General features: G+C 41.6%; 3 protein-coding genes across 4 annotated transcripts in view; 2 read left to right on the forward strand and 1 right to left on the reverse strand.

Annotated features, from left to right (window-relative positions):
• The first annotated feature begins 47 nt into the window (after nucleotides 1-47).
• On the forward strand, nucleotides 48-7,599 carry LOC118365642 (protein FAM83F-like). Its single transcript, XM_052491371.1, has 6 exons — nucleotides 48-581; nucleotides 3,433-3,600; nucleotides 4,617-4,738; nucleotides 5,042-6,135; nucleotides 6,255-6,359; nucleotides 6,834-7,599. The coding sequence occupies exons 1-5, from the start codon at nucleotides 48-50 to the stop codon at nucleotides 6,299-6,301; spliced, it is 1,965 nt and encodes a 654-aa protein (XP_052347331.1). The 3' UTR covers nucleotides 6,302-6,359; nucleotides 6,834-7,599.
• A 3,931-nt stretch (nucleotides 7,600-11,530) lies between these two features.
• On the reverse strand, nucleotides 11,531-21,546 carry LOC118365646 (cytohesin-3-like). Its single transcript, XM_052491424.1, has 14 exons — nucleotides 21,380-21,546; nucleotides 20,840-20,906; nucleotides 18,513-18,595; nucleotides 18,167-18,231; nucleotides 17,477-17,543; nucleotides 14,997-15,115; nucleotides 14,785-14,865; nucleotides 14,550-14,662; nucleotides 14,192-14,340; nucleotides 13,958-14,069; nucleotides 13,701-13,777; nucleotides 13,502-13,573; nucleotides 13,043-13,191; nucleotides 11,531-12,874 (listed from the first exon to the last, which is right to left on the reverse strand). The coding sequence occupies exons 1-14, from the start codon at nucleotides 21,434-21,436 to the stop codon at nucleotides 12,787-12,789; spliced, it is 1,299 nt and encodes a 432-aa protein (XP_052347384.1). The 5' UTR covers nucleotides 21,437-21,546; the 3' UTR covers nucleotides 11,531-12,786.
• Nucleotides 21,547-22,506: 960 nt separating this feature from the next.
• Nucleotides 22,507-23,198, forward strand: part of LOC118365648 (ras-related C3 botulinum toxin substrate 2) — a 16,831-nt gene continuing 16,139 nt past the window's right edge. For both annotated transcript variants that reach the window (XM_035748012.2, XM_035748013.2), the window contains exon 1: nucleotides 22,507-22,674. In XM_035748012.2, coding sequence (XP_035603905.1) covers nucleotides 22,640-22,674 — 35 coding nt within the window. In that variant the 5' untranslated portion in view covers nucleotides 22,507-22,639. The remainder of the gene's footprint in view (nucleotides 22,675-23,198) is intronic.

Genomic DNA, 23,198 nt, shown 5'->3' on the forward strand with positions numbered 1-23,198 from the left:
CTTGAACGTCACCTGTGTACGCGCCCAACACCTACAGGTAAAGGTGTATGCAAAGAGAACTGCGGGGGAGGGAAGAATTAACGGTTGGACAAATTCCGGATACCGCTGCTATGGCCGAGTCTCAGCTTCTGTGCATGGACGAAGATCATGTCAACGAAAAGATACCCGAATCCAAAGCAGAGTTCTACTACTGCGAGGAGCAGCGAGCCGCGCTCGAGCAACTATTGAAGAACGGTGATGGCGCGTTCAAGATGCGATTGAAAGAGGACAACGTCAGAGACTTTCTATCCGCCCGCGAGATTAAATGGATTCGAAAAACTTTTGATGAATATGATTCAGATAGTGAGTCCGAGAAGGGCGAATACGAAAAGGCTCAGGAGTCCAATGCAGACTCGGGGGTCCACTCCACATACTGGCCTCAGATGTCGGACACGGATGTCCCGCCGCTTGACATCGGCTGGCCAGGCAGCACTAGTTTCTATAAAGGTGTCACTCGAGTATCCGTTCACACGCACCCACCCAAAAACAAGGGGCCCCATATAAAAGAGGTTGTCAGGAGACTCATTCAAGGATCTAACAAGGTAATTCCAGTTCTAATATAAATTGATAACGGCATATTACACGTGAACAACGTAGTTTACATAATTTCTTCTCTGCCCTAAATTATTGAGTGATGCCCTCACATTGTTCCCCCTCATTCTTTGTAGCTCAGAACAGTTTACAAATGACTTTGAATCCTGAGTCAGCATGACCCTGAATCATGCATTTGTGTTCTTCATCTTGACAAGTTATAAAATGGGTTCTGTTAATTTAATGTAAACTTCTCAACACTACATAGAATAGTTAGTGTCAGTTCTAGTGGTCTATTTATCAGGTCTGAATTTGTCAGTGTAGTTACTACAGTCGCTACTTTTTTGACATGAGGTTTTATTGCCTGCTGGGCTACTTCTCAGGTAGCCTAGTGCTAGAGCATTGGACCAGTAACTGAAAGGTTGCTAGATCGAATCCCGAGCTCATAAGGTAAAAAGATCTGTCGTTCTGCCCCTGAACAAGGCAGTTAACCCACTGTTCCTAGGCCTTCATTGTAAATAATAATTTTTTCTTCACTGACTTGTCTAGTTAAATAAAGGTATAAAGAAAAGAGAAAGGGGAATGTGTCTAATTGTTCTTCATTGACCTGCAGTGCCCTCAGAAAGTATTCACACCCCTTGACTTTGGCAGTCATGTGAATTCAACAAGAGATGTGTGTCCTTAAGGCTTAGAACAGCCAGGTCCTGGCTCAACTGAGGAGTCGTACTGTAAAATGAACCAAGGCGATTAGCAACAATGTAAAACATCTACTTATATTTTGATTTTATTATGAAATGAAACGATGACATAATTGACCATTGTTGATGATTAACTATTGATTTATGTTATGTTGTTATTATCATAGATATCGAACACTGATATGGTAATCTCAATTGTCTTCATTTTCTCCCCTTCATCACGTCATTACGTTCTACAATGAATTATCAACAGTTAACAGGAGTTTTGAAATGAATGTTCACAGTAGATCTCTAACTGGATGGAACACATGCAGTAGATAGGCATGTTGTAACAAGCGAAGCCACATGTGGAGGAGCTGGAAAGGCCAAACATTTCACAGTTCTAAATGTCAGACAGTTTCACATCAGAACCTGTAACAAGTCATTCAAAAGTGTTTCCCCAGCCTCACGTCAGTGTTTAAAAACACATCCACACGACGCTTTCTCCTCCCACATCCACTGTAATTCAACTCACTCCATCATGAGTCCCTCCCCCTCTAAATGGCTGTGTAACCTGTCAGTCATGCTGCCTGGGACTAAATGTCTGGAGGAAGAACACGCAGAACTCCGGGGTTAAGCTTGGCACAGGAGGACACGGCTATAGGGCAAGGAGATAAGCATGCAAACTTGAGCTTAAACACTGTGGGTGTAAGTAGCCCAAATCCAGATAAGAGACTGGAGTGTTTGACCAGGTTACAGTAAACTTCTCTGGAACAATGGAATAATGCATACTCACTTTACATTCACATTTGATCTCCAATTCATGCAATCTCAATGTTAATGTTTTTTATCCTCGTACATGCGAAGTTGATTCTTGTCCATATCCGGTTTCTGGCTCTTCATCAGTCCACTGTTGACACAGTCCCAAAATGTTTTGCTTGTCAGCAGTCAAGTTTTCAAGATATTGAACTTTCAAGAAGCAAAGTGTTATTTTCCACATCATCATGATGATGCACAAGATTGTGGGACTGTTTCAACAGTGGACTAATGAAAAAATACCAAAACATGGTATTTCACTGAGAACAATGCAAATGAGGGGTCATTGTTCACTCCTTGAGACAGGTTAATGATCTACTGACAGGGAAGACAAACCCGTGACCAGCTGTTCTGTGTGCATATGACTAGGTATGTCAATGAACTAAACAAACTGAAATCATGACAGGCCGTCATTGTAAATACGAATTTGTTCCAAGTTGACCTGCCTGTTAAAATAAAGATTAAAAAATAGAAAATAAAGGATGAGCCAGGAAGTGACTCTAGCGTTACTATAACAAGGCCTTCACTGCCCAATACTTTGTCATCACCACTCCTTTACCACTGTCAGCATAAGACAGAGAGCATTAGACTGCCTTATCCTAGTGTGGTACAGGACTAGGTCATAGTAATGCACCAGTGCTCACATTTCTTCACATGCAAAGGCTGTGCTCCTTAAAGACAACCAGTTCTGTTTTTACCTAAACAAATGCCATTCAAGGATTATAGGATTTACATTTCAGTAACTGTATGTGTGTGTGGTTGTGTGTGTCTGTGTGTGTGTCTGTGTGTGTGTGTATATGATCGTGTGTGCGCACGCAGGTGTGAGATGTCTGGGTTATTTATTGAATTTACACTTTTGTCTTTCCTCTGTCCTCTCTAGCTTGATCTTTGTAAATATCAACTAGTCTGGTATTATTCATCAGATTTATCAGTCACCTCAAGCCTCTCAAATATTTTGACATACTTCTGTTTGGATTGAAGTGGAAAATATGTCATAAGAAAATACATCTTGACATTTCGGTTCAACTCGTTTTTCCAGTTAATTCGGGAGATTTTAATCTTACTCAAGCAATTGAACCACAAATCTCCTGCTTTGAGGAAATCCACCCCCTGTATAAAGCCTCGTTATTGTTATGTCATTTTCTTGTGGTACTTTTAAATTATTATCATTTTTTTTCTCACTTTAGTTTATTTAGTAAATATTTTCTTAACTCTATTTCTTGAACTGAATTGTTGGTTAAGTAAGCATTTCACGGTAAGGTCTACTACACCTGTTGTATTCGGCACATGTGACAAATACAATTTGATTTGATTCAGAGATATCATCCCCCTCTGTTCTTCCTCTAACGGTCCTATGTGTGATCCTCAGGTAGTAGCCGTGGTCATGGACCACCTTACTGACCTGCAGATCCTTCAGGACCTATTGGACGCAGCACAGAGGCGAGGGGTGGCTGTGTACATCATACTGGAGGCTCGTGGTATGCCCCACTTCCTGGATATGTGCACTCGTTTACAGATCACTGCTCTGCATCTACGGGTAAGACAGGGATGCTTTGGCAGGCAGTAGGCAACAAACAACAGGAACAAGTAATAGTTAGCTATGGTATTACCATGTCATTACCAGGTAAATAGCAGAGTGTCACGTAAATTGAAAGTGCAGCCACAACGTCTTGGCAGTATAAAGCAGAATATTCCTCTGGCCTATTCTTTTATTATCATCCATATTAGCACATTCTATACTGGTGTAGGATCTTATTTTGAACCACAGGAAATGTGAATTATTATGTGGATTATAATTCATGGGCGTTTTTGTAGGGGTTGATACATTTTTCATAAGGGGAAATCAAGTCTGACATTTGAAAGTGGAAATTACAAACTTCAGAAGCCTCTTGAAACCTCAAATACACCACAAGTTAAAAATGTCCTGCAATGCAGTAAAGTTATCCTGCAACATGGTGATCAAATTAAGATCCTACATCTGTCGATGTTGATCTATGTAGACAAAAGCTTGTGCAGTAGATCTAGCCTATTTTATATGGAATGCTGGATAACCTAGTGTGTGTGTGTGTGTGTGTGTGTGTGTGTGTGTGTGTGTGTGTGGTGTCAGTTGATAAGCCTCTGAAAGGCCCTTCCAGTGTTGAGACTCTGTCATTGTTGTTTCATAGAAATGGCTCTTCATTGAGCAGAAAACAATCCAGTCCTGTGGAACTTGATCCTTGACCAAACAAGTGTTAACAGCATAGGGTAGCATCCTTCTGACGTGTCTGTTTCTGTGTGTATGTCTCGGACAGTCTTTTTCACTCTCTCCAACTCACTCCCATTCCTTGCTCAGTAAATAGACCTGCCTCGACTGTATACTCAAGGGGTTTAACTCAACCCTTTCATCACCAGTTTCGGATTTGCTTACCTTGGTTTACTTTGGTCGTGGGTGGTAACAGCACAATTTCCCTTAGTGTTTGATATGATACTGTTCAGTACTTGGAGGTCTGATAGTCACTGACTCATGGTTTATAAGGGCACCTGTCTAACTCAGTATCTGTGTGACTCTTTCAGAACCTGCGTGTGCGAACGGTGAAAGGTTCTGGGCTGGCCCTGTCATTTGGCAGGCTGCCCGGCTCTCTGTGCTCCAAATACATGCTGGTGGACGGAGAAAAGGTTATGTTTGGCTCTTACAGGTCAGTCATTTACTTCCACTCACATTCATTCAGCCAGAGCAAACATTATTATTTATTTTTTTACTTTACCTTTATTTTACTAGGCAAGTCAGTTAAGAACACATTCTTATTTTCAATGACAGCCTAGGAACAGTGAATTAACTGCCTGTTCAGGGGCAGAACGACAGATTCGGGGATTCGAACTTGATTCGAACTTGCAACCTTTCGGTTACTAGTCCAACACTCTAACCACTAGGCCACCTGCCGCCCCATTTGACCTACGCTTTGAGTCTGTGTCTCACTCTGTTGTTCTGTCATCTCCAGCTTCACATGGAGCTCCTCTAGGATGGACAGGAACACCATCACAGTAATGTCTGGGCAGGTGGTGGACTTCTTCGACAATGACTTCAGGGAAATGTATGCTGTATCTGAGAATGTGGACCTTTACAAGGAGTTCCACATAACCAAGCCTCCCATGCCTGCGCCGGTACGGAAGGTGGTGGTCCCCAAGCCCCTGTTGATGTCCACCTCCCGTTTCCAGGTGTCTCTAGGGGACTCTCGTGGGCAGGCTGACCAGAGGGTGCCTGCACATAAATACCACAACCCTAAGTATTCTCTGGTGGTGGGGAACAGTCTTGGGCTCACTGGGTCCTTACAGGACCTCTCCACACTCAGAGACTCACTGGGCAGTGGACTCGGACGGAACGGACTGTCGACGCTACTCCATGCCAAAGGGGGCAGTAGTGTGGAACTGGACATGGTCACTGTGAAGTCCCCCAGTTCTCCTGTGGAGGATGAGGAGGATGGGAAGGGAGGTTCGCTGATGCGCCAGGTCTTAGGTGGAAAGAAACAACGCAGTTCATTCAGGCTCTTCCTGAAAGGCAGAGGATCCAATCTCAACAGTGAGACTATAGAGGAGGATGGGGTCACTCCTTCAAACCCCTCTTCCACCCGCCCAAACCCCTCCCCTAGCCGCCCAACCCCCACCCCTAGCCACCCAACTCCCTCCCCTAGCTGCCCAACCCCCTCCCTTGCCCATCGAACCCCCTCCCCTACCCACCCAACACTCTCCCCTACCCACCCAAACCCCTCCCCTACCCACTTAACACCCTCCCCTACCCGCTCAAACCCCTCCGCGACCCACCAAAACCCCTCCTCTACCCACTCAACACCCTCCCCTACCCACCCAACCCTCTCCCCTACCCGCCCAAACCCCTCCCCTACCCACTCAACACCTTCCCCCACCCGCCCAAACCCGTCCTCTACCCGCAAAGTATCAGAGACAAATAGCATTGCCACTGTGCACTCATTTGAGATTGTAGAGAAACCGTCCCTGTTGAAATTTAAGAACAAAAAGCCTTCTAAATTGCCTCAAAGAAGTATGTCTCTAATGACCCTCAACAAAGGAGAGGATGATGGTATGTTGTTATATTCTACCATTTGTGGTTTTCATTTGTCTTTGAATATTAACTGCAATAGTCCCACACATGGAGTTGTTGTTTGATGGCTCATCCATTCTGTTCTCCTTTCCCTTTAGGAAAGGGACACAAGAAGCCTTCCAAGAGGAACTGCATTCAGTCCTGAGATGAAGAGAGGGAGGACAGGATCAGCTGGGAGAGACAGAGCCAGAGGACATTTTGAAGTAATTGCCACTATCAGATGCAGTATTAGATGGAGTATATTAATGACATGCCATGGCAGGAGTATAGTAATGACATGTCATGGCAGGAGTATAGTAATGACATGTCATGGCAGGAGTATAGTAATTACATGTCATGGCTGGAGTATGGTGCTTACATGTCATGGCTGGAGTGTGGTGCTTAGATGTCATGGCAGGAGTAATGACATGTCATAGTGATAACATGTCATGGCAGGATTATAGTGATTACATGTCATGGCTGGAGTATAGTAATGACATGTCATGGCATTACATGTCATGAGGAGTATAGTGATTACATGTCATGGCAGGAGTATAGTAATTACATGTGCTGCTCATTCTATGTACTACTATAATGTTCCTTAGTGAGACCGCCACTGCCTTATCAGTTAGAGTAGTGAGAGTCTTCAATGCCAGACCCACTGCCTTTAATATGAGCCTAATGTTGTTGTTTAACAGGAGTGATCTGATGCCACATACCAGTGAGTGTCTCCTGAGTCCTGCCCGTCTCAGATGGCATTCACCACCTGTGTCAGGGAAATGCCAATACAGACTTGATCGGTCAGTCATTCGATGCTTGAAAACTGATCTTATGTTACTGCTCACATGTCATAAGAAATCAACATGTTGTATTGCTCTTCCCTGTATCACTGTCATTGAAACGGCTGCTTTTAAACCTAAATAAATGGATGGCGTTAAAAACACAGGTATATATCTATTCTGAATGTGTCTATCCTTCAGGTTACTATGGAGAAGGAAAAGTGATCAGCTCTCTTCTCTCACACAAGGTATCACCTTACCAAGGGCACTTTGTTAAATTGTTAGTGGACTGGCCCTTATCTCCACTGGAGTGTGTCGTGTCTGAATAATGGATGTTGTTTTAATAGATCAGACACCAATCACACACATCTGCTGTTAACATGCAACAATGCATTGTCTCTAAACCTATGTGACATTATAAACATGTCACTGGTCCATGGCTATATCTGTCATCTTAATAAAAAATAATCAATAGGGACTAAGACATATTTTGCTTATTTTTTATGCATAGCAATTACAAAGAGCAAAGGACATTTTCTCATTGAAATTATAGTGTGAAGTCTTGTATATAAAAATGCCAAAGATGTATGAGACCACACATACTTCATGTAATTGACTGACTTCCTATCTCTGAGGTGTGACTGTTGTTTTATATGAAATCATAATATTAAAAATAACTTTTGTATTTTGTTTTGCAATCATTTACAGAGGACTTAGATAGTTTTGCTAAATCAAGTTCTCTTCTCCACAGTCATGTGATTTTTTTGTTTTTGGACATGATCATATTTTTCTTGCGCAACCTTTAGATAACATTTCCTGCCACTATCTTATCTGTAGATTTGTCGAAGAAATGGATAAATATGCATGAGCTCCGATTAATCATAACTCTTGATAGTTGTAGATATGGTTTGGGTGGGTATACACATGTTTTGGCTGCCGGTATAATAAGTGCAGTTGATAGCTGTTTTTTTTTCTCTCTGGGTGCATCAGTGTTTTTATTCTCTCTCTCTGGGTGCATCAGTGTTTTTATTCTCTCTCTCTGGGTGCATCAGTGTTTTTATTCTCTCTCTCTGGGTGCATCAGTGTTTTTATTCTCTCTCTCTGGGTGCATCAGTGTTTTTATTCTCTCTCTCTGGGTGCATCAGTGTTTTTATTCTCTCTCTCTGGGTGCATCAGTGTTTTTATTCTCTCTCTGGGAGCATCAGTATTTTTATTCTCTCTGGGTGCATCAGTGTTTTTATTCTCTCTCTCTGGGTGCATCAGTGTTTTTATTCTCTCTCTCTGGGTGCATCAGTGTTTTTATTTTCTCTCTCTGGGTGCATCAGTGTTTTTATTCTCTCTCTCTGGGTGCATCAGTGTTTTTATTCTCTCTCTCTGGGTGCATCAGTGTTTTTATTCTCTCTCTCTGGGTGCATCAGTGTTTTTATTCTCTCTCTCTCTGGGTGCATCAGTGTTTTTATTCTCTCTCTGGGAGCATCAGTGTTTTTATTCTCTCTCTCTGGGTGCATCAGTGTTTTTATTCTCTCTCTGGGAGCATCAGTATTTTTATTCTCTCTCTCTGGGTGCATCAGTGTTTTTATTCTCTCTCTCTGGGTGCATCAGTGTTTTTATTCTCTCTCTCTGGGTGCATCAGTGTTTTTATTCTCTCTCTGGGTGCATCAGTGTTTTTATTCTCTCTCTGGGTGCATCAGTGTTTTTATTCTCTCTCTGGGTGCATCAGTGTTTTTATTCTCTCTCTCTGGGTGCATCAGTGTTTTTATTCTCTCTCTCTGGGTGCATCAGTGTTTTTATTCTCTCTCTCTGGGTGCATCAGTGTTTTTATTCTCTCTCTCTGGGTGCATCAGTGTTTTTATTCTCTCTCTGGGTGCATCAGTGTTTTTATTCTCTCTCTCTGGGTGCATCAGTGTTTTTATTCTCTCTCTCTGGGTGCATCAGTGTTTTTATTCTCTCTCTCTGGGTGCATCAGTGTTTTTATTCTCTCTCTCTGGGTGCATCAGTGTTTTTATTCTCTCTCTCTGGGTGCATCAGTGTTTTTATTCCCACCCTTGTTTGAAGATACATTTATGGGAGAATTCAGTTTTACAAAAAGCATATAGACATTTATTTGGTTCACTCTTGCCTGTAAAGCTTTAGGGAAAGGTTTCATAAGATTGTAGCCTATGCTTACTGTACCTTCACTCAAACAGTGTACTGCATATTGTGTGTGGACATACAGTACTGTATATTTAACTTCTGAGAGAGGACTTACAACATATACATACTGTGTATTTATTAGCCCTCTTCATGGATGTTGCTGTCACACGTGGGGAGGGTTTGTGTATCACTCCCTGCATCAACTCTCTACTCCCTGCATCAACTCTCTCCTCCCTGTATGTTTTGTCTCTCATATCTGCATAAGAGCTATAGTGACCTCAGAGCAGAACCACGGCCCTATGACAGGCACACAGGAACTGATGTGCACAGGAAGGATGCTTGTTTTTTTCGTACCACAGATGCAGGCCTCATTTCACAGTAGAAATACAGCACTTAAAGGAAAACCCTACCCAAAAACAATATTTAGGTATTTGGTTCATTAGTCCATTGCTGATATAGTCCCAAAATGTTTTCAAGATGTATAACTTTCAAAATAGAGAAATACAGCATCTTTCATCACATGATGCAAAAAAAAAAACCCACATTGACATGATTCAATGTTTCTTCATTAGGAGCTGTGCATTTGGGTTGCTAAAATATATTTCCCATGTCATGGGAGACATAAAGCATATGGATGAGTGGTTATTAAACCCTGACACCTAATAAGTACTGAAAACCAACAACAGATTATAATCTGGCACCATCTACTGGACATTTTAGAAATTCAAATAGTGTTTTCTTCGATAATATCATTGTGTTTTTCCTTATTTGTGTTGAACAATATCAGGTTGATTAAATTTGTATCAGTAAATAATACAAATGGTTTGAAACTGTACTTAATTAGATTTTACACTGAACAAAAAATGTAAACGGAACATGCAACAATTTCAAAGATTTTACTGAGTTACAGTTCATACAAGGAAATCAGTCAATTGAAATAAATTCATTACGCTCTAATCTATGGATTTCACATGATTGGGAATGTAGATACACATATGTCAGTCACAGATACCTTTCAGAAAAGTTAAGGGTGTGTATCAGAAAACCATCAAATCTGGTGTGACCACCATTTGCCTCATGCAGCATGACAAAACTCTGTCGCATAGAGTTTTTAAAGCTGTTGATTGTGGCCTGTGGAACGTTGTCCCACTCCTCTGCTGTGATAAATTGATGGATATTATTGGGAACTGGATCACGCTGTTGGACACGTCAATCCAGAGCGTCCCAAACTCATGATCAATGGGTGACATGTCTGGTTAGTATGCAGGTCATGGAAGAACAGGGACATTTTCAGCTTCCAGGAGTTGTATACAGATCCTAGCAACATGTGGCCGTGCATTATGCTGCTGAAACATGAGGTGATGGCGGCGGATGAATGGCACGACAATGGGCCTCAGGATCTCAATCATGGTATCTCTGTGCATTCACATTGACATTTATAAAAATGCAATCGTGTTCGTTGTCTGTAGCTTATGCCTGTCCATACCATAAACCCACTGCCACCATGGGGCACTGTGCCCACACGACGCCATACACACTGTCTGCCATCTGCCCAGTACAGTTGAAACCGGGATTCATCCGTGAAGAGCACACTTCTCCAGTGTGCCAGTGGCCATCAAAGGTGAGAATTTACCACTGAAGTTGGTTAAGATGCCGAACTGCAGTCAGGTCAAGACCCTGGTGAGGATCACGAGCACGCAGATGAGCTACCGTAAGATAGTTTCTGACAGTTTGTCCAGAAATTATTTGGTTGTGCAAACCCATAGTTTAATCAGCTGTGGCTGGTCGCAGACGATCCCGCAGGCGAAGGTCCTGGTCTGGCGTGGTTACACGTGGTCTGTGGTTGTGAGGCCGGTTGGACGTACTGCCAAAATCTCTAAAACGGCATTGGAGGCAGCTTATGGTAGAGAAACAAGCATTAAATTATCTGGCAACAGCTCTGGTGGACATTCCTGCAGTCAGCATGCCAATTGCACGCTCCCTCAAAACTTGAAACATCTGTGGCATTGTGTTGTGTAACATATTTTAGATTGGCCTTTAATTGTCCGCAGCACAAGATTCACCTGTGTAATGATCATGCTGTTTAATCTGCTTCTTGATATGCCCCACCTGTCAGGTGGATGGATTATTTTGGCAAAGAAGAAACGCTCACTAACAGGGATGTAAACAAATTTGCGAAAATAAAAATGTATAACATTTTGAACTTGTCTGCGATCACTTTATATGTTGCGTTTATATTTTTGTTCAGTATATATCTAAGATATTTATGATAATAAGGTGTATTACATTTGTAAAGTGCATTTCATTATACAGAATAAATATAAAATGGACAGGGAACTGACACAAAGAACACAGCTGACGCCATAAAGGGACAATGAAACCAATGAGCACCGCTATCAACATAGAGCCCTCCTGAAGAGAAAGGTCTTCAGCCCCGCTTTTTAGGCCCGTTTGATGTAATTATAATCTGCTACTATCTGTCATCTGTTGTGAAAGTACACACATATTTATAATAAAATATGCATGCATTATTTATTCATGTCAATTTCGTCATAACGTGAAGCTATACACACGAATGCTGACATGCAACTACACAGACAATAACCCACAAAACCAAAATGGAAAATGGCAACCAAAATAGGATCCCCAATCAGAGACAACAATAAACAGCTGCCTCTGATTGGGAACCAATTCAGTCCACCATAGACCTACATTTCCCTAGACAAACCAAAACCCAATAGATGTACAAAAACCCTAGACAAGAAAAACACACGTACCACCCTCGTCACAACCTGACCTAACCAAAATAATAAAGAAAAGATAACTAAGGTCAGATAACTAAGGTCAAAGATAACTAAGGTCAGGGCGTGACAATTCAACATTGTTAAGGCATGTATTAAGGCATGCACGTGTGTATTATCACTGTCTGTACTTTAAAGGCAATGTGCAAAATAACTTTCTATTATAATACAGTATTTACAAAATACGTATGTTAGGAGTTGAAAAATAAATCCATACATATTTAAAAAAATATTTATACAATGCCTCTAAGACAATGGAAGAACTTCGCAACACTGAATCTGTGTTGAAGTTTTGTGTCCACGTATCAGCAATTCTATATAGGCTTAGGAGAGGAAAAGGCTCGTAGTACAGAGGCTTACTAGGAACTGAAATCGCTTAGCCTGGTGCAAGGTGAAAAGGTGGAGCATTTCCGTAATGCTTACCTGATAGTTCCTTTGTTCGATGCTTATGGTACAGAATCAACTAGAACTATATACAACTACATTTTAGTAACTTTGCGTTATACATTACATGTTCAAATCTGTCCTTATAGAATGATGCATTATTCTTACAGTGCTACACACTTATTTTCGTTTGCAACTCTCTCCCACATACTTTTGAATTCTTATTTCTAAGAAATATTGACAGAAATCACTTTGTATTAGTAATTGAACAGACTGAGTGACTCTAACTTCAACCATAAAATTAGACCTACAGTATGAGGTATGGGGAGTTTCTGGTTTGACAGCTTTAAACCACGCACAGGTCACAATGATATTTTTTCATTCTGAGTTACAGTATTGCACTAATGCTGTACTGTAAAGCACTGTAACGTTAAGCGCCATGTCTATGTACTTGAACCAGTCTATCATTTCCAAGCATTTCTGCTATGGAGAGGGACCTCCACAGATCATTAACGGGCTCAATTCCCATGATGCTTTATATCATATCTGATGTCTCAGTCCTGTGAAGCATTGTTGTTGTAGATGACTTTCCTCTTGCGCAATGACACCAGGTCATAGAAGGGATCCTTGGTGATACTTGCTCTGAGGGAAAGACAGAGAGAAGAATAAGACAAGTGTCCAAATGATAATCATCAAGTTCACTTTATCCTATTGTCTGCCAGTTGTGTCCTACTGTCATTTGGGATGTCATGTGTGAAGTGTATGGCGTGTAGTACAGGTATGTGTTAAGCCTGGGTTGAGGTGTCTGACCTGATGGAGCCTATCCAGTCATCTCTCTCATCTGCTGTGGCTGCACTCATCCTGTAGGACTGGTGTTTCCCCTCCACCACCCTGCCTCCGTTCTCTGTCTTGCACGCCTTGATCTTCTGCCCCCTGGGGTTGTAGATCTCTAGACAGTACTGCTCACAAAGAAGCACACACATGCATACAAATGTTCACAAAACACCTGCCCAAGCCAAATTACTGGTAATAACTTATTTTCTTTAAAGGAAATGATCCCATAGTATATTGGTCTAATTACTCCTAATCTTTCAGTTAAAACCTTCCTTTCTCATACGGAGGCTATGAGTCATACAGTACCGTGACAGCTAAGAGAGTAGCTTCTGTAAATGTGACTTCTGCACAGACTATGAGACTGAAACACCATAGAACAGGTGGCACTGCCATAAACCTTAGAAAGAAGTATGCAGTCAGTGGAATACACTGTACCTGTTTGGTAGAGTCTTCTATCTCTCTTACACAGAGGTTCTCAAGGGGAATGATCCCTATGGGGTCTTTATCCTGAGGGAGGAGGAGAGAGAGATGCTTTGGTCAAGAACTATCACTTAGCAGTAACTACTACCATAGTTGATCCTAAATTCCATTACTGGCAAACCCTATGACAAAGTTGGGGGTATAGCATACTCACTGTGGTATACTCAAAGTAGTACAGACAGCTGTCTGTCAAAATAAACCACCGCCTCTTCCATGTTTTCACCCTTCCTCCTGCAGAGAGGAAAAGTTTACATTTCATTACACAAATAAAATGTTTAATCATGAAACTCTCCATCCAACAAGCTCCATAAAGGAAATCAGATCATTCTGTGGTAAGCTTATTTTTATTGCTTGGTAATGGCACAATTATAAGACAATTCCCTCAGCTAGTTATATTGCTAATCATCTCACCCATTTTGAGCAGCCAACCCTCTCTGTCCGGGTTGAAGAAGGTGTGTGTGAGGTCGTTCCCATCATCCTCTGGAATTTTGAACGGCTCGTTCCGAATGCTCTCATAGAGTTTCTGGATTTAATGAGGTAGTAGATGAGAGTTACTGTAACTACAGCTACAGACAACAACAACCAAATAGGGGTCACATTCTGAGAGTGGAGTTAACTCCTGACCTCTGACCCCTGAGGACTCACCATGAGCAGGTCGTTGGGCAGGTCACCCCCATTGTTGATGCCTCTGTTCATACTGAAGAAGCGCTCCAGAGTGGGCTTGTCCTTCACGTTGGGGTTATGGAGACTGGTGTTCAGCATGATGACGGCAAAGGACAGGATGTAGCAGGTGTCTGTTTGAAACACCCACACATTTCCTTACTGTTTGGTCAATGATATGTATTTGCATCCTTAATCCGCATCACCTTTGTGAAATGATTTGAATATGCCTCAAAATGTACTCCTCAACCCCCTCCCCATCTGTCTTGCTGATCTGTCAGTGTAGGGAGTCAGCAGCATGGTAGAGGAGGTGGTTCCTGTGCACTACAGTACTGTACAGTACCTGTTGACTGGAAGACCCCTGCATTACAGTCACAGTAGCGTGTAGCGAATGCCTCCATCATCCTATCAATCTTCTGGGCTTCTCCAGGGAGACGGAAACTCCACAGGAACTGCCTACAGGGATGAGCCAAGGAACAGACAGGGATCAGACAGGATTTACTGTGGAAATGAATATAATAATGATAATATATTAATGTATGAGTGTAAGAGCTACACCAGTGTAGTGCAGCACTAACCTCAGTGCCTGCACCAGATTCAGGTCGGAGAACTCGTGTAGTTCTACAAAGGCTTTCAGAGTTTGAAGGTGCATTTCCTCCCTGCATGAACACAAACAAGAGTCAAATCAGTGATATGGAGATTATTTAGATAATGAGTGGTTATGACAGTCATCACTATCCCCATCAACAAAGCCATCATTATCCTGGTCATGTTTAGAAGCATTGTGTACCTCTCTCCTAAAAAGTTCCCAATGGCTGTCTTGTTCAGTCCTTCCTCTTTGTATAGGAACTCAGCCACTGCCTCTGCTGTCCACTCCAACAGGTCATTATCAACCAGGTACTGAATACCCTGGGGGAAGAGGCCATGACAAGTCAATGAACATGTATGAACTTGGAAGATATGAATGCATTAACGCATACATGTATGTGGAATTAAAAAATTGCAGAAATCATAATGAGGTCCAAAGCACTGTGATGTGCAGTACTGGTCATGCACATATGAAATATTCTGTATGCATTGTCTGCCATTCTGAGAGAGCCACCGGAAGTAATATATCTTCTTATATCTAAACAATGCGGAGCTTCCGGCTAAAGAAACCAATGGTCTGCTTGACTGGATCTCTAGCCTCTGCACACAAACATAGGCTTTTCTCCAGGGTGGTCATACAGGCCAGGCTTTTCTCCAGGGTGGTCATACAGGCCAGGCTTTTCTCCAGGGTGGTCATACAGGCCAGGCTTTTCTCCAGGGTGGTCATACAGGCCAGGCTTTTCTCCAGGGTGGTCATACAGGCCTTGTCTCAGGCTTTTCTCCAGGGTGGTCATACAGGCTTTTCAGGCTTTTCTCCAGGGTGGTCATACAGGTCAGGCTTGTCTCCAGGGTGGTCATACAGGCCAGGCTTTTCTCCAGGGTGGTCATACAGGTCAGGCTTTTCTCCAGGGTGGTCATACAGGCCAGGCTTGTCTCCAGGGTGGTCATACAGGTCAGACTTTACTCCAGGGTGGTCATACAGGTCAGGCTTTTCTCCAGGGTGGTCATACAGGTCAGGCTTTTCTCCAGGGTGGTCATACAGGCCAGACTTTTCTCCACGGTGGTCATACAGGCCAGGCTTTTCTCCAGGGTGGTCATACAGGTCAGGCTTGTCTCCAGGGTGGTCATACAGGCCAGGCTTTTCTCCAGGGTGGTCATATAGGTCAGGCTTTTCTCCAGGGTGGTCATACAGGCCAGGCTTGTCTCCAGGGTGGTCATACAGGTCAGACTTTTCTCCAGGGTGGTCATACAGGCCAGGCTTTTCTCCAGGGTGGTCATACAGGCCAGGCTTTTCTCCAGGGTGGTCATACAGGTCAGGCTTGTCTCCAGGGTGGTCATACAGGCCAGGCTTTTCTCCAGGGTGGTCATACAGGCCAGGCTTTTCTCCAGGGTGGTCATACAGGCCAGGCTTTTCTCCAGGGTGGTCATACAGGCCAGGCTTTTCTCCAGGGTGGTCATACAGGCCAGGCTTTTCTCCAGGGTGGTCATACAGGCCAGGCTTTTCTCCAGGGTGGTCATACAGGTCAGGCTTGTCTCCAGGGTGGTCATACAGGCCAGGCTTTTCTCCAGGGTGGTCATATAGGTCAGGCTTTTCTCCAGGGTGGTCATACAGGCCAGGCTTGTCTCCAGGGTGGTCATACAGGTCAGACTTTACTCCAGGGTGGTCATACAGGTCAGGCTTTTCTCCAGGGTGGTCATACAGGTCAGGCTTTTCTCCAGGGTGGTCATACAGGCCAGACTTTTCTCCACGGTGGTCATACAGGCCAGGCTTTTCTCCAGGGTGGTCATACAGGTCAGGCTTGTCTCCAGGGTGGTCATACAGGCCAGGCTTTTCTCCAGGGTGGTCATATAGGTCAGGCTTTTCTCCAGGGTGGTCATACAGGCCAGGCTTGTCTCCAGGGTGGTCATACAGGTCAGACTTTACTCCAGGGTGGTCATACAGGTCAGGCTTTTCTCCAGGGTGGTCATACAGGCCAGACTTTTCTCCACGGTGGTCATACAGGCCAGGCTTTTCTCTAGGGTGGTCATACAGGCCAGGTTTTTCTCCAGGGTAGTCATACAGGTCAGGTTTTTCTCCAGGGTGGTCATATAGTCTTTTCTCCAGGGTGGTCATACGGGCCAGGCTTGTCTCCAGGGTGGTCATACAGGCCAGGCTTGTCTCCAGGGTGGTCAAACAGGCCAGGCTTGTCTCCAGGGTGGTCATGCAGGCCAAGGGGGACTTTATATTATGGCTTTGGCCTCTCGTCAGATGAGAGGAAAGGAGGGCTGTTTGTGGTTTGAGCAGGAGTGTGCGCCTCCGCTCCTCTTCACGGAACAGGATGTGGTTCTCTCTCATTTTCTCTCCCCCTCTCTCTGCCTCCGCACAGTTGCACTTCTGCACATAAGTCACGTCACTCGCTCAGCATTCATTCGTTTGTGACAGATTATTTGTTCTGTCATCTTGCAGTTAACTATTTAAACTTCTAGCTGTGGCAAGCCTCCTTCAGTAGAGATGTGATAACTATACAGATCTTTACTACTTAAATTCTATAATTGAAGCACTTCACATTTCGGTACATATCTGATCCGTATGTATTTGTGTTTAGTGTATTCCATATTGAGTAATGTTATGACTTTGTCTTACCAGAGAACCTCACCAGGAAAAACTAAGGGCTCTAATTACAGTGTGTAAAATAATCTCACCTTTTTATGGTCCATGTTGAATTTCTTTTTCCCACATAAGAACCTCTTGTTTCTCACAACATTTTTGCTGAAGAGAGACAAAGACAAAACAGAATATTTTGACAAAGGTTAATATTGACAAAGGTTAATATTGACAAAGGTTAATATTGACAAAGGTTAATGACACCACTTTTACCCATGGGCGTTATACTAGTGTCCACTGCATAAGAGATGACACAGTGAGAGTGAGACAATTAAAGGAAGCTGGGGTTGTCCTGCCTGGAACATGTCTCAGTGTTTCATGCTGCTGACATATAAGAGTTTTACCACATTCCTGTAGCTGCTAGTGAAGAAACAGGAAACACACATATACAGAGGGGCCTTACAGATGGGGGGCAGAATTTGTTCTTGTTCTTGAAGACAACACCCCCAGAGCCCAATTATGGGCAGGGTTGCATCACTACTTCCCACGGCTATGCCTCCATACCTTTCTTTCTTAGGGAGGGATAGGACGTCAGAGATGTGAGAGGGGCCTCTTTGTCAAGATGGATGTCAGGGAGTATTGTTGATCTGGTGTTTGTGCTGTGATAGATTCAAAAGAAGCTACGACACACTGCCAAGTGTTACTGTAGCTAAATCTCCCATAGAGGAAGAGGCCTACTGGTCAATGGTAACCTATCCGAATGAGCCATTGTGCAAGCTCTAACTTACTTCTCCTCGTCCGCCTCAATGTTGTGGATTTCTGTCATGACGCTGTCAATCTCCAACCTCAGCTTCTACACAAGGGGAAATGATGTCAAAGGGATGAGATGATAATATGTGGTATTTTAGCCATAGCTGACTCAAGCCCTTGGCACATACAGAGGTACAAGGTCAGTCTACACATAAAACTGGATGTTTCTGAGATGTTGTAACTTTTGAGGGAGGCTTTTGTGAATGTAATAACTGTTGTAGGTAATGTCACAATACAGTTAGTTTTATTCTGGCAAAATCCAGTTTCAGAAAGCATTTTGACTGTAGAAAAAAGAGCCCTGGTTGAGAGGATGATTTACTGTACCTGAATGTCATCTAATAGGTCACTCTTGTGAAACTGCATGGTGTCTATCTCCTGCCTCTCCATTGAGCTAAGCATTGTGGAAGCTGTATAATTGATTACACACAAAAACAAACATACAGATGAAACCATCATCATCATCCAATGCATAAATGAAGCAGTCGGACAAAACCCCTGAGACCTAATTGAGACATCTTCCTGTATACACTGAAAATATCAAAGGTGTCAGAAATGTGCCTTGACAACCACCCTCACACCAACTCTAGCATACAGTAACTCAACATACTGCACTTCTCAGCACTAACTAAATATAACTGCTGAACTTCAGCTTTTTATAGAATGAGCCCCAGTAATGTCCATTAGTAAGTGATCTGCTCTAGTCTTGTCCTCATAACAGCTTCTCACGGTTTTTAGATGAGGGATATTCATTACTCCCTTTTCAGGTTATAACTAGACAACACAACATTATAACTAGACAACACAACATTATACCTAGACAATACAACATTATAACTAGACAACACAACATTAACTAGACAATACAACATTATAACTATACAACACAACCTTATAACTAGACAACACAACATTATACCTAGACAATACAACATTATAACTAGACAACACAACATTAACTAGACAATACAACATTATAACTATACAACACAACCTTATAACTAGACAACACAACATTAACTAGATAATAAAACAATATAACTACACAATACAACATTATAACTAGACAACACAACATTATAACTAGACAACACAACACTATAACTAGACAATACAAAATTATAACTACACAATAAAACAATATAACTACACAATACAACATTATAACTAGACAATACAACATTATAATTACACAATAAAACAATATAACTAGACAACACAACATTATAACTAGACAACACAACATTATAACTAGACAACACACCATTATAATTACACAATAAAACAATATAACTAGACAATACAACATTATAACTAGACAATACAACAACATAACTACACAATACAACAATATAACTGCACAATACAACATTATAACTAGACAATACAACAATATAATTAGACAATACAACATTATAACTAGACAACACAACATTATAACTAGACAATACAACATTATAACTAGACAACATAACACTATAACTAGACAATACACAAATCTAACTAGAACATACAACATTATAACTAGACAATACAACATTATAACTAGACAATACAACATTATAACTAGACAATACAACATTAACTAGATAATACAACATTTTAACTAGACAAAACAACATTATAATTACACAATACAACATTATAACTAGACAATACAACATTATAACTAGACAAAACAACATTATAATTACACAATACAACATTATAACTAGACAATACAACATTATAACTAGACAAAACAACATTATAATTACACAATACAACATTATAACTAGATAATACAACATTATAACTAGACAAAACAACATTATAATTACATAATATAACATTAAACTAGATAATACAACATTATAACTAGACAATACAACATTAACTAGATAATATAACATTATAACTAGAAAATACAACATTATAACTAGACAATACAACATTATAACTAGACAATACAACATTATAACTAGACAATACAACATTATAATGACACACTACAACATTAACTAGACAATAAAACATTATAACTAGACAATACAACATTAACTAGATAATACAACATTATAACTAGACAATACAACATTATAACTAGACAATACAACATTAACTAGATAATACAACATCACCAAACTCCATCTATCTTGGCAATTAGATTGTTGAACACTATACTGTGAGCAACACCTCTGAACGTTACTTGATAGTCAGTAATGAGAACTTGAGGTATATAAAGGCTATATGACAACAATATGTCTCTATAAAGTCAGGTGATGCTATAATAAAGTGAATAACATTCATCACTGTGGTAAAAGTGATCAAAACAAACCATTTGAATCCGTTGAACACTGCTGACTTTATACCACAGTGTATATAGGTCAAGGTAAAGAGACTGAAAGCACAATAGTCACTGTAGACGGTAGTGAATATCTATTGTGAAGACAGGTACTATGTCAGTACACTTTCTTATTAGTGTATTTCATTTTCATTTCTCAAGTAAGATATTCACAGCAACAAGTCAAACCCCCATTGTCTACTGACACTTCGAAACATCATCATCTTACATAAAGACACTCATGTATTGTTCATGGTGTTAATCCCCAGATAATATAGCCTAATTAGGGATGTTCATTTGCAAAATGTACTGTAAAACGTAAAAACCTGACCTTTTCCCCAGAGGAAGCTGTCTTTTCTTTGGCTGCCCATGTTGGAGGTGTTGGAGAGAGACTGTGACTATACAGGAAACATGTGTCAGTGTTGAAGTCATGTAGCCTACTGCAAGAAGGACATGAGCTACAGCGTCAATAGCATCCTCAAAACATAATCAACTGACCACCTAAAGTCAGTGCTGTTACTGATATACTGTACAATATACATATACTGTACAAAGAGGTGTGTGTGTGTGTGTGTGTGTGTGTGTGTGTGTGTGTGTGTGTGTGTGTGTGTGTGTGTGTGTGTGTGTGTGTGTGTGTGTGTGTGTGTGTGTGTGTGTGTGTGTGTGTGTGTGTGTGTGTGTGTGTGTGTGTGTGTGTGTGTGTGTGCAATTCGAGATAGATCTAATGCACAATATCCATCATTATTCGGCAGTCAGTGTAAATATCTATCCAACATAAGTGACCTTAAGCCATTTGAAAATCCCTTGTGCTGAACTCAAACAACCACAGATTGAAACTCTGGGGAGACTAATAGATCAACCAATTGCTTACCTTCATAAATAGATGTATGAGGTCGTGAGAGAGTAATTGCGTTCTGACAACACTCATGTAGACATGTACAGTAGATGGGAAGAGTGCTTCAGGCAGGGGTGGAAGCCACTTGTGAGCCTCAAGTCAAGTACCATGCCCAGACCTGCGCAACTCAAACTGTCAGTGCGTTTGTAAATACACTCTGGAGTGCCAGAGTGCGTTTGTTTCGCTCTTGGGAGGAGGGGCGTTCAAAGCGCACACTGGATGCTATGGCCAAGGAGTAGGGTTGATCCGAGCCCTTGAATTGAATTGAATTGATCCGAGTGTTCTGACCTCACAATGGCAGTCAAGCACCCAAGCTAATAGGCTAATGTTGGCTAGCTTGCTGGCTACTTCCAGACATGAACGAGAGAACACCTCAATCTGGCCATTTTACTCGCCCTAGCAGAGCTGGTTAGGCTGTTTTCATGTTTTCTCGAGCGTTCGCGACTAACTGTGCTGATTGCAACAATTTAATAAAAAAATGTTGTTGTTGCCGAAACCGGTCATATTCAAAGGGTGATGCATGTTCGTAAATTCATCAGTTATTCTGCACTACTGCACACTCAGACGAGTCATCTGAAATCGGAAAAGATAACAAGAGCAAATTTTACGAACGCACCCCTAGGCATCAAAGGTGAAATTATATAATTCACTGACTACTTCTTAGCTAGGCCTCAAAGCAGCCTTTTCATATTTTTCATGTTCATTTACAGATTTCTGCAACAATAAACATAGAACTTCTGTGAGTAAAGGCTAGTTGTCCGCCGTTTATATAACTTGTGTGAGTATAGGCTACTTGTCAAACGCTGCGCACAGTTTCTTGATATAGGGCACCATCTAGTGAAACTAAAACGGAAGTGCATAACACTGTCATAGCCTAGGTGAAAAAAAGTGTGTTCGCGTTGGGACAATAAAGTCATAGCCTAGATATGCTCAAATGTCAGTGGGAGTCATAATGTCAGCTTCTGAAAGCATCACTGAGCATTTTGTTAATCAAATTTGAAGGACATTAATATTACAGTTTCACATTGGCCAACTTCCTGCTATGAGAGATGTGCTTCAGTAGACCCAATGATAAACTTCGCTGCATTCAACTGTTCTGCGCAAGAGTAAACGCGAGAGTCGAGGCGGTGGGTAAGATACGATAGGCAAACGTATTTCCTGTACTGTACCTGATTCTACATTGTTGTCTTGCCTACTAAGTGTAAACTCACAAGTTGTTAAATCAGCCCCTGGAAAATGCAAGCCATCAAGTGTGTGGTGGTTGGAGATGGGTAAGTTCTTTAAATTATGTATGCGCGCAGTTCAACAACTGGTAGGCTACTTGGATTTGGGTGTGTTAAAAAGTGGACATTTAGAAAAACTCTATTTAGCCTTCTTTCAATTGTCTGTTAATTGGGAGATGATTTTTTTCTCTGTTTATTGTACTACACATTCTTGTGTCAAGAGACAATTTCTGTTTTTTTCGGGAATTAATTCGTTTCATATTGCACGTGGGAGCTGCAGTAATGTGGAATGTATGTACTTTTTATGTCAATTTGGTTGTCATACTCTTAATGATGAGGTTATTGTATGCAGTTTGCACTTTTCATAACTTCCTCATAGCTGTGTTCTGTCAGCTTGATAGACAAGAGGGGGGTAAAGTTGTCAAAGGTGCCACAGAACAATCTAACCTTGTTCTAATCTGTATTAGCTAGACAAAGAACTAATACTTTTAAGTAACAGTCCTTTTGTGTACAGTATTAACCTTGATTTCCAGAAGCTCAATAGGTCTTTATCACAGAGTCAATACAACAAC

This window comes from Oncorhynchus keta, chromosome 32 (assembly GCF_023373465.1).
Source record: "Oncorhynchus keta strain PuntledgeMale-10-30-2019 chromosome 32, Oket_V2, whole genome shotgun sequence".
NCBI lineage: Eukaryota > Metazoa > Chordata > Actinopteri > Salmoniformes > Salmonidae > Oncorhynchus > Oncorhynchus keta.

Bases quoted from the DNA above. Each gene is read 5' to 3' on its own strand.
- LOC118365642 (XM_052491371.1), top strand. From the start codon at position 48: ATGCAAAGAGAACTGCGGGGGAGGGAAGAATTAACGGTTGGACAAATT. The intron at 582-3,432 runs GTAATTCCAGTT...TGTGATCCTCAG, and splicing joins TCATTCAAGGATCTAACAAG to GTAGTAGCCGTGGTCATGGA. The intron at 6,136-6,254 runs GTATGTTGTTAT...CTTTCCCTTTAG, and splicing joins CAACAAAGGAGAGGATGATG to GAAAGGGACACAAGAAGCCT.
- LOC118365646 (XM_052491424.1), bottom strand. From the start codon at position 21,436: ATGAGTGTTGTCAGAACGCAATTACTCTCTCACGACCTCATACATCTA. The intron at 20,907-21,379 runs GTAAGCAATTGG...TTTCCTGTATAG, and splicing joins TCATACATCTATTTATGAAG to TCACAGTCTCTCTCCAACAC. The intron at 13,778-13,957 runs GTGAGATGATTA...TCCTCTCTGCAG, and splicing joins GGGTTGGCTGCTCAAAATGG to GAGGAAGGGTGAAAACATGG.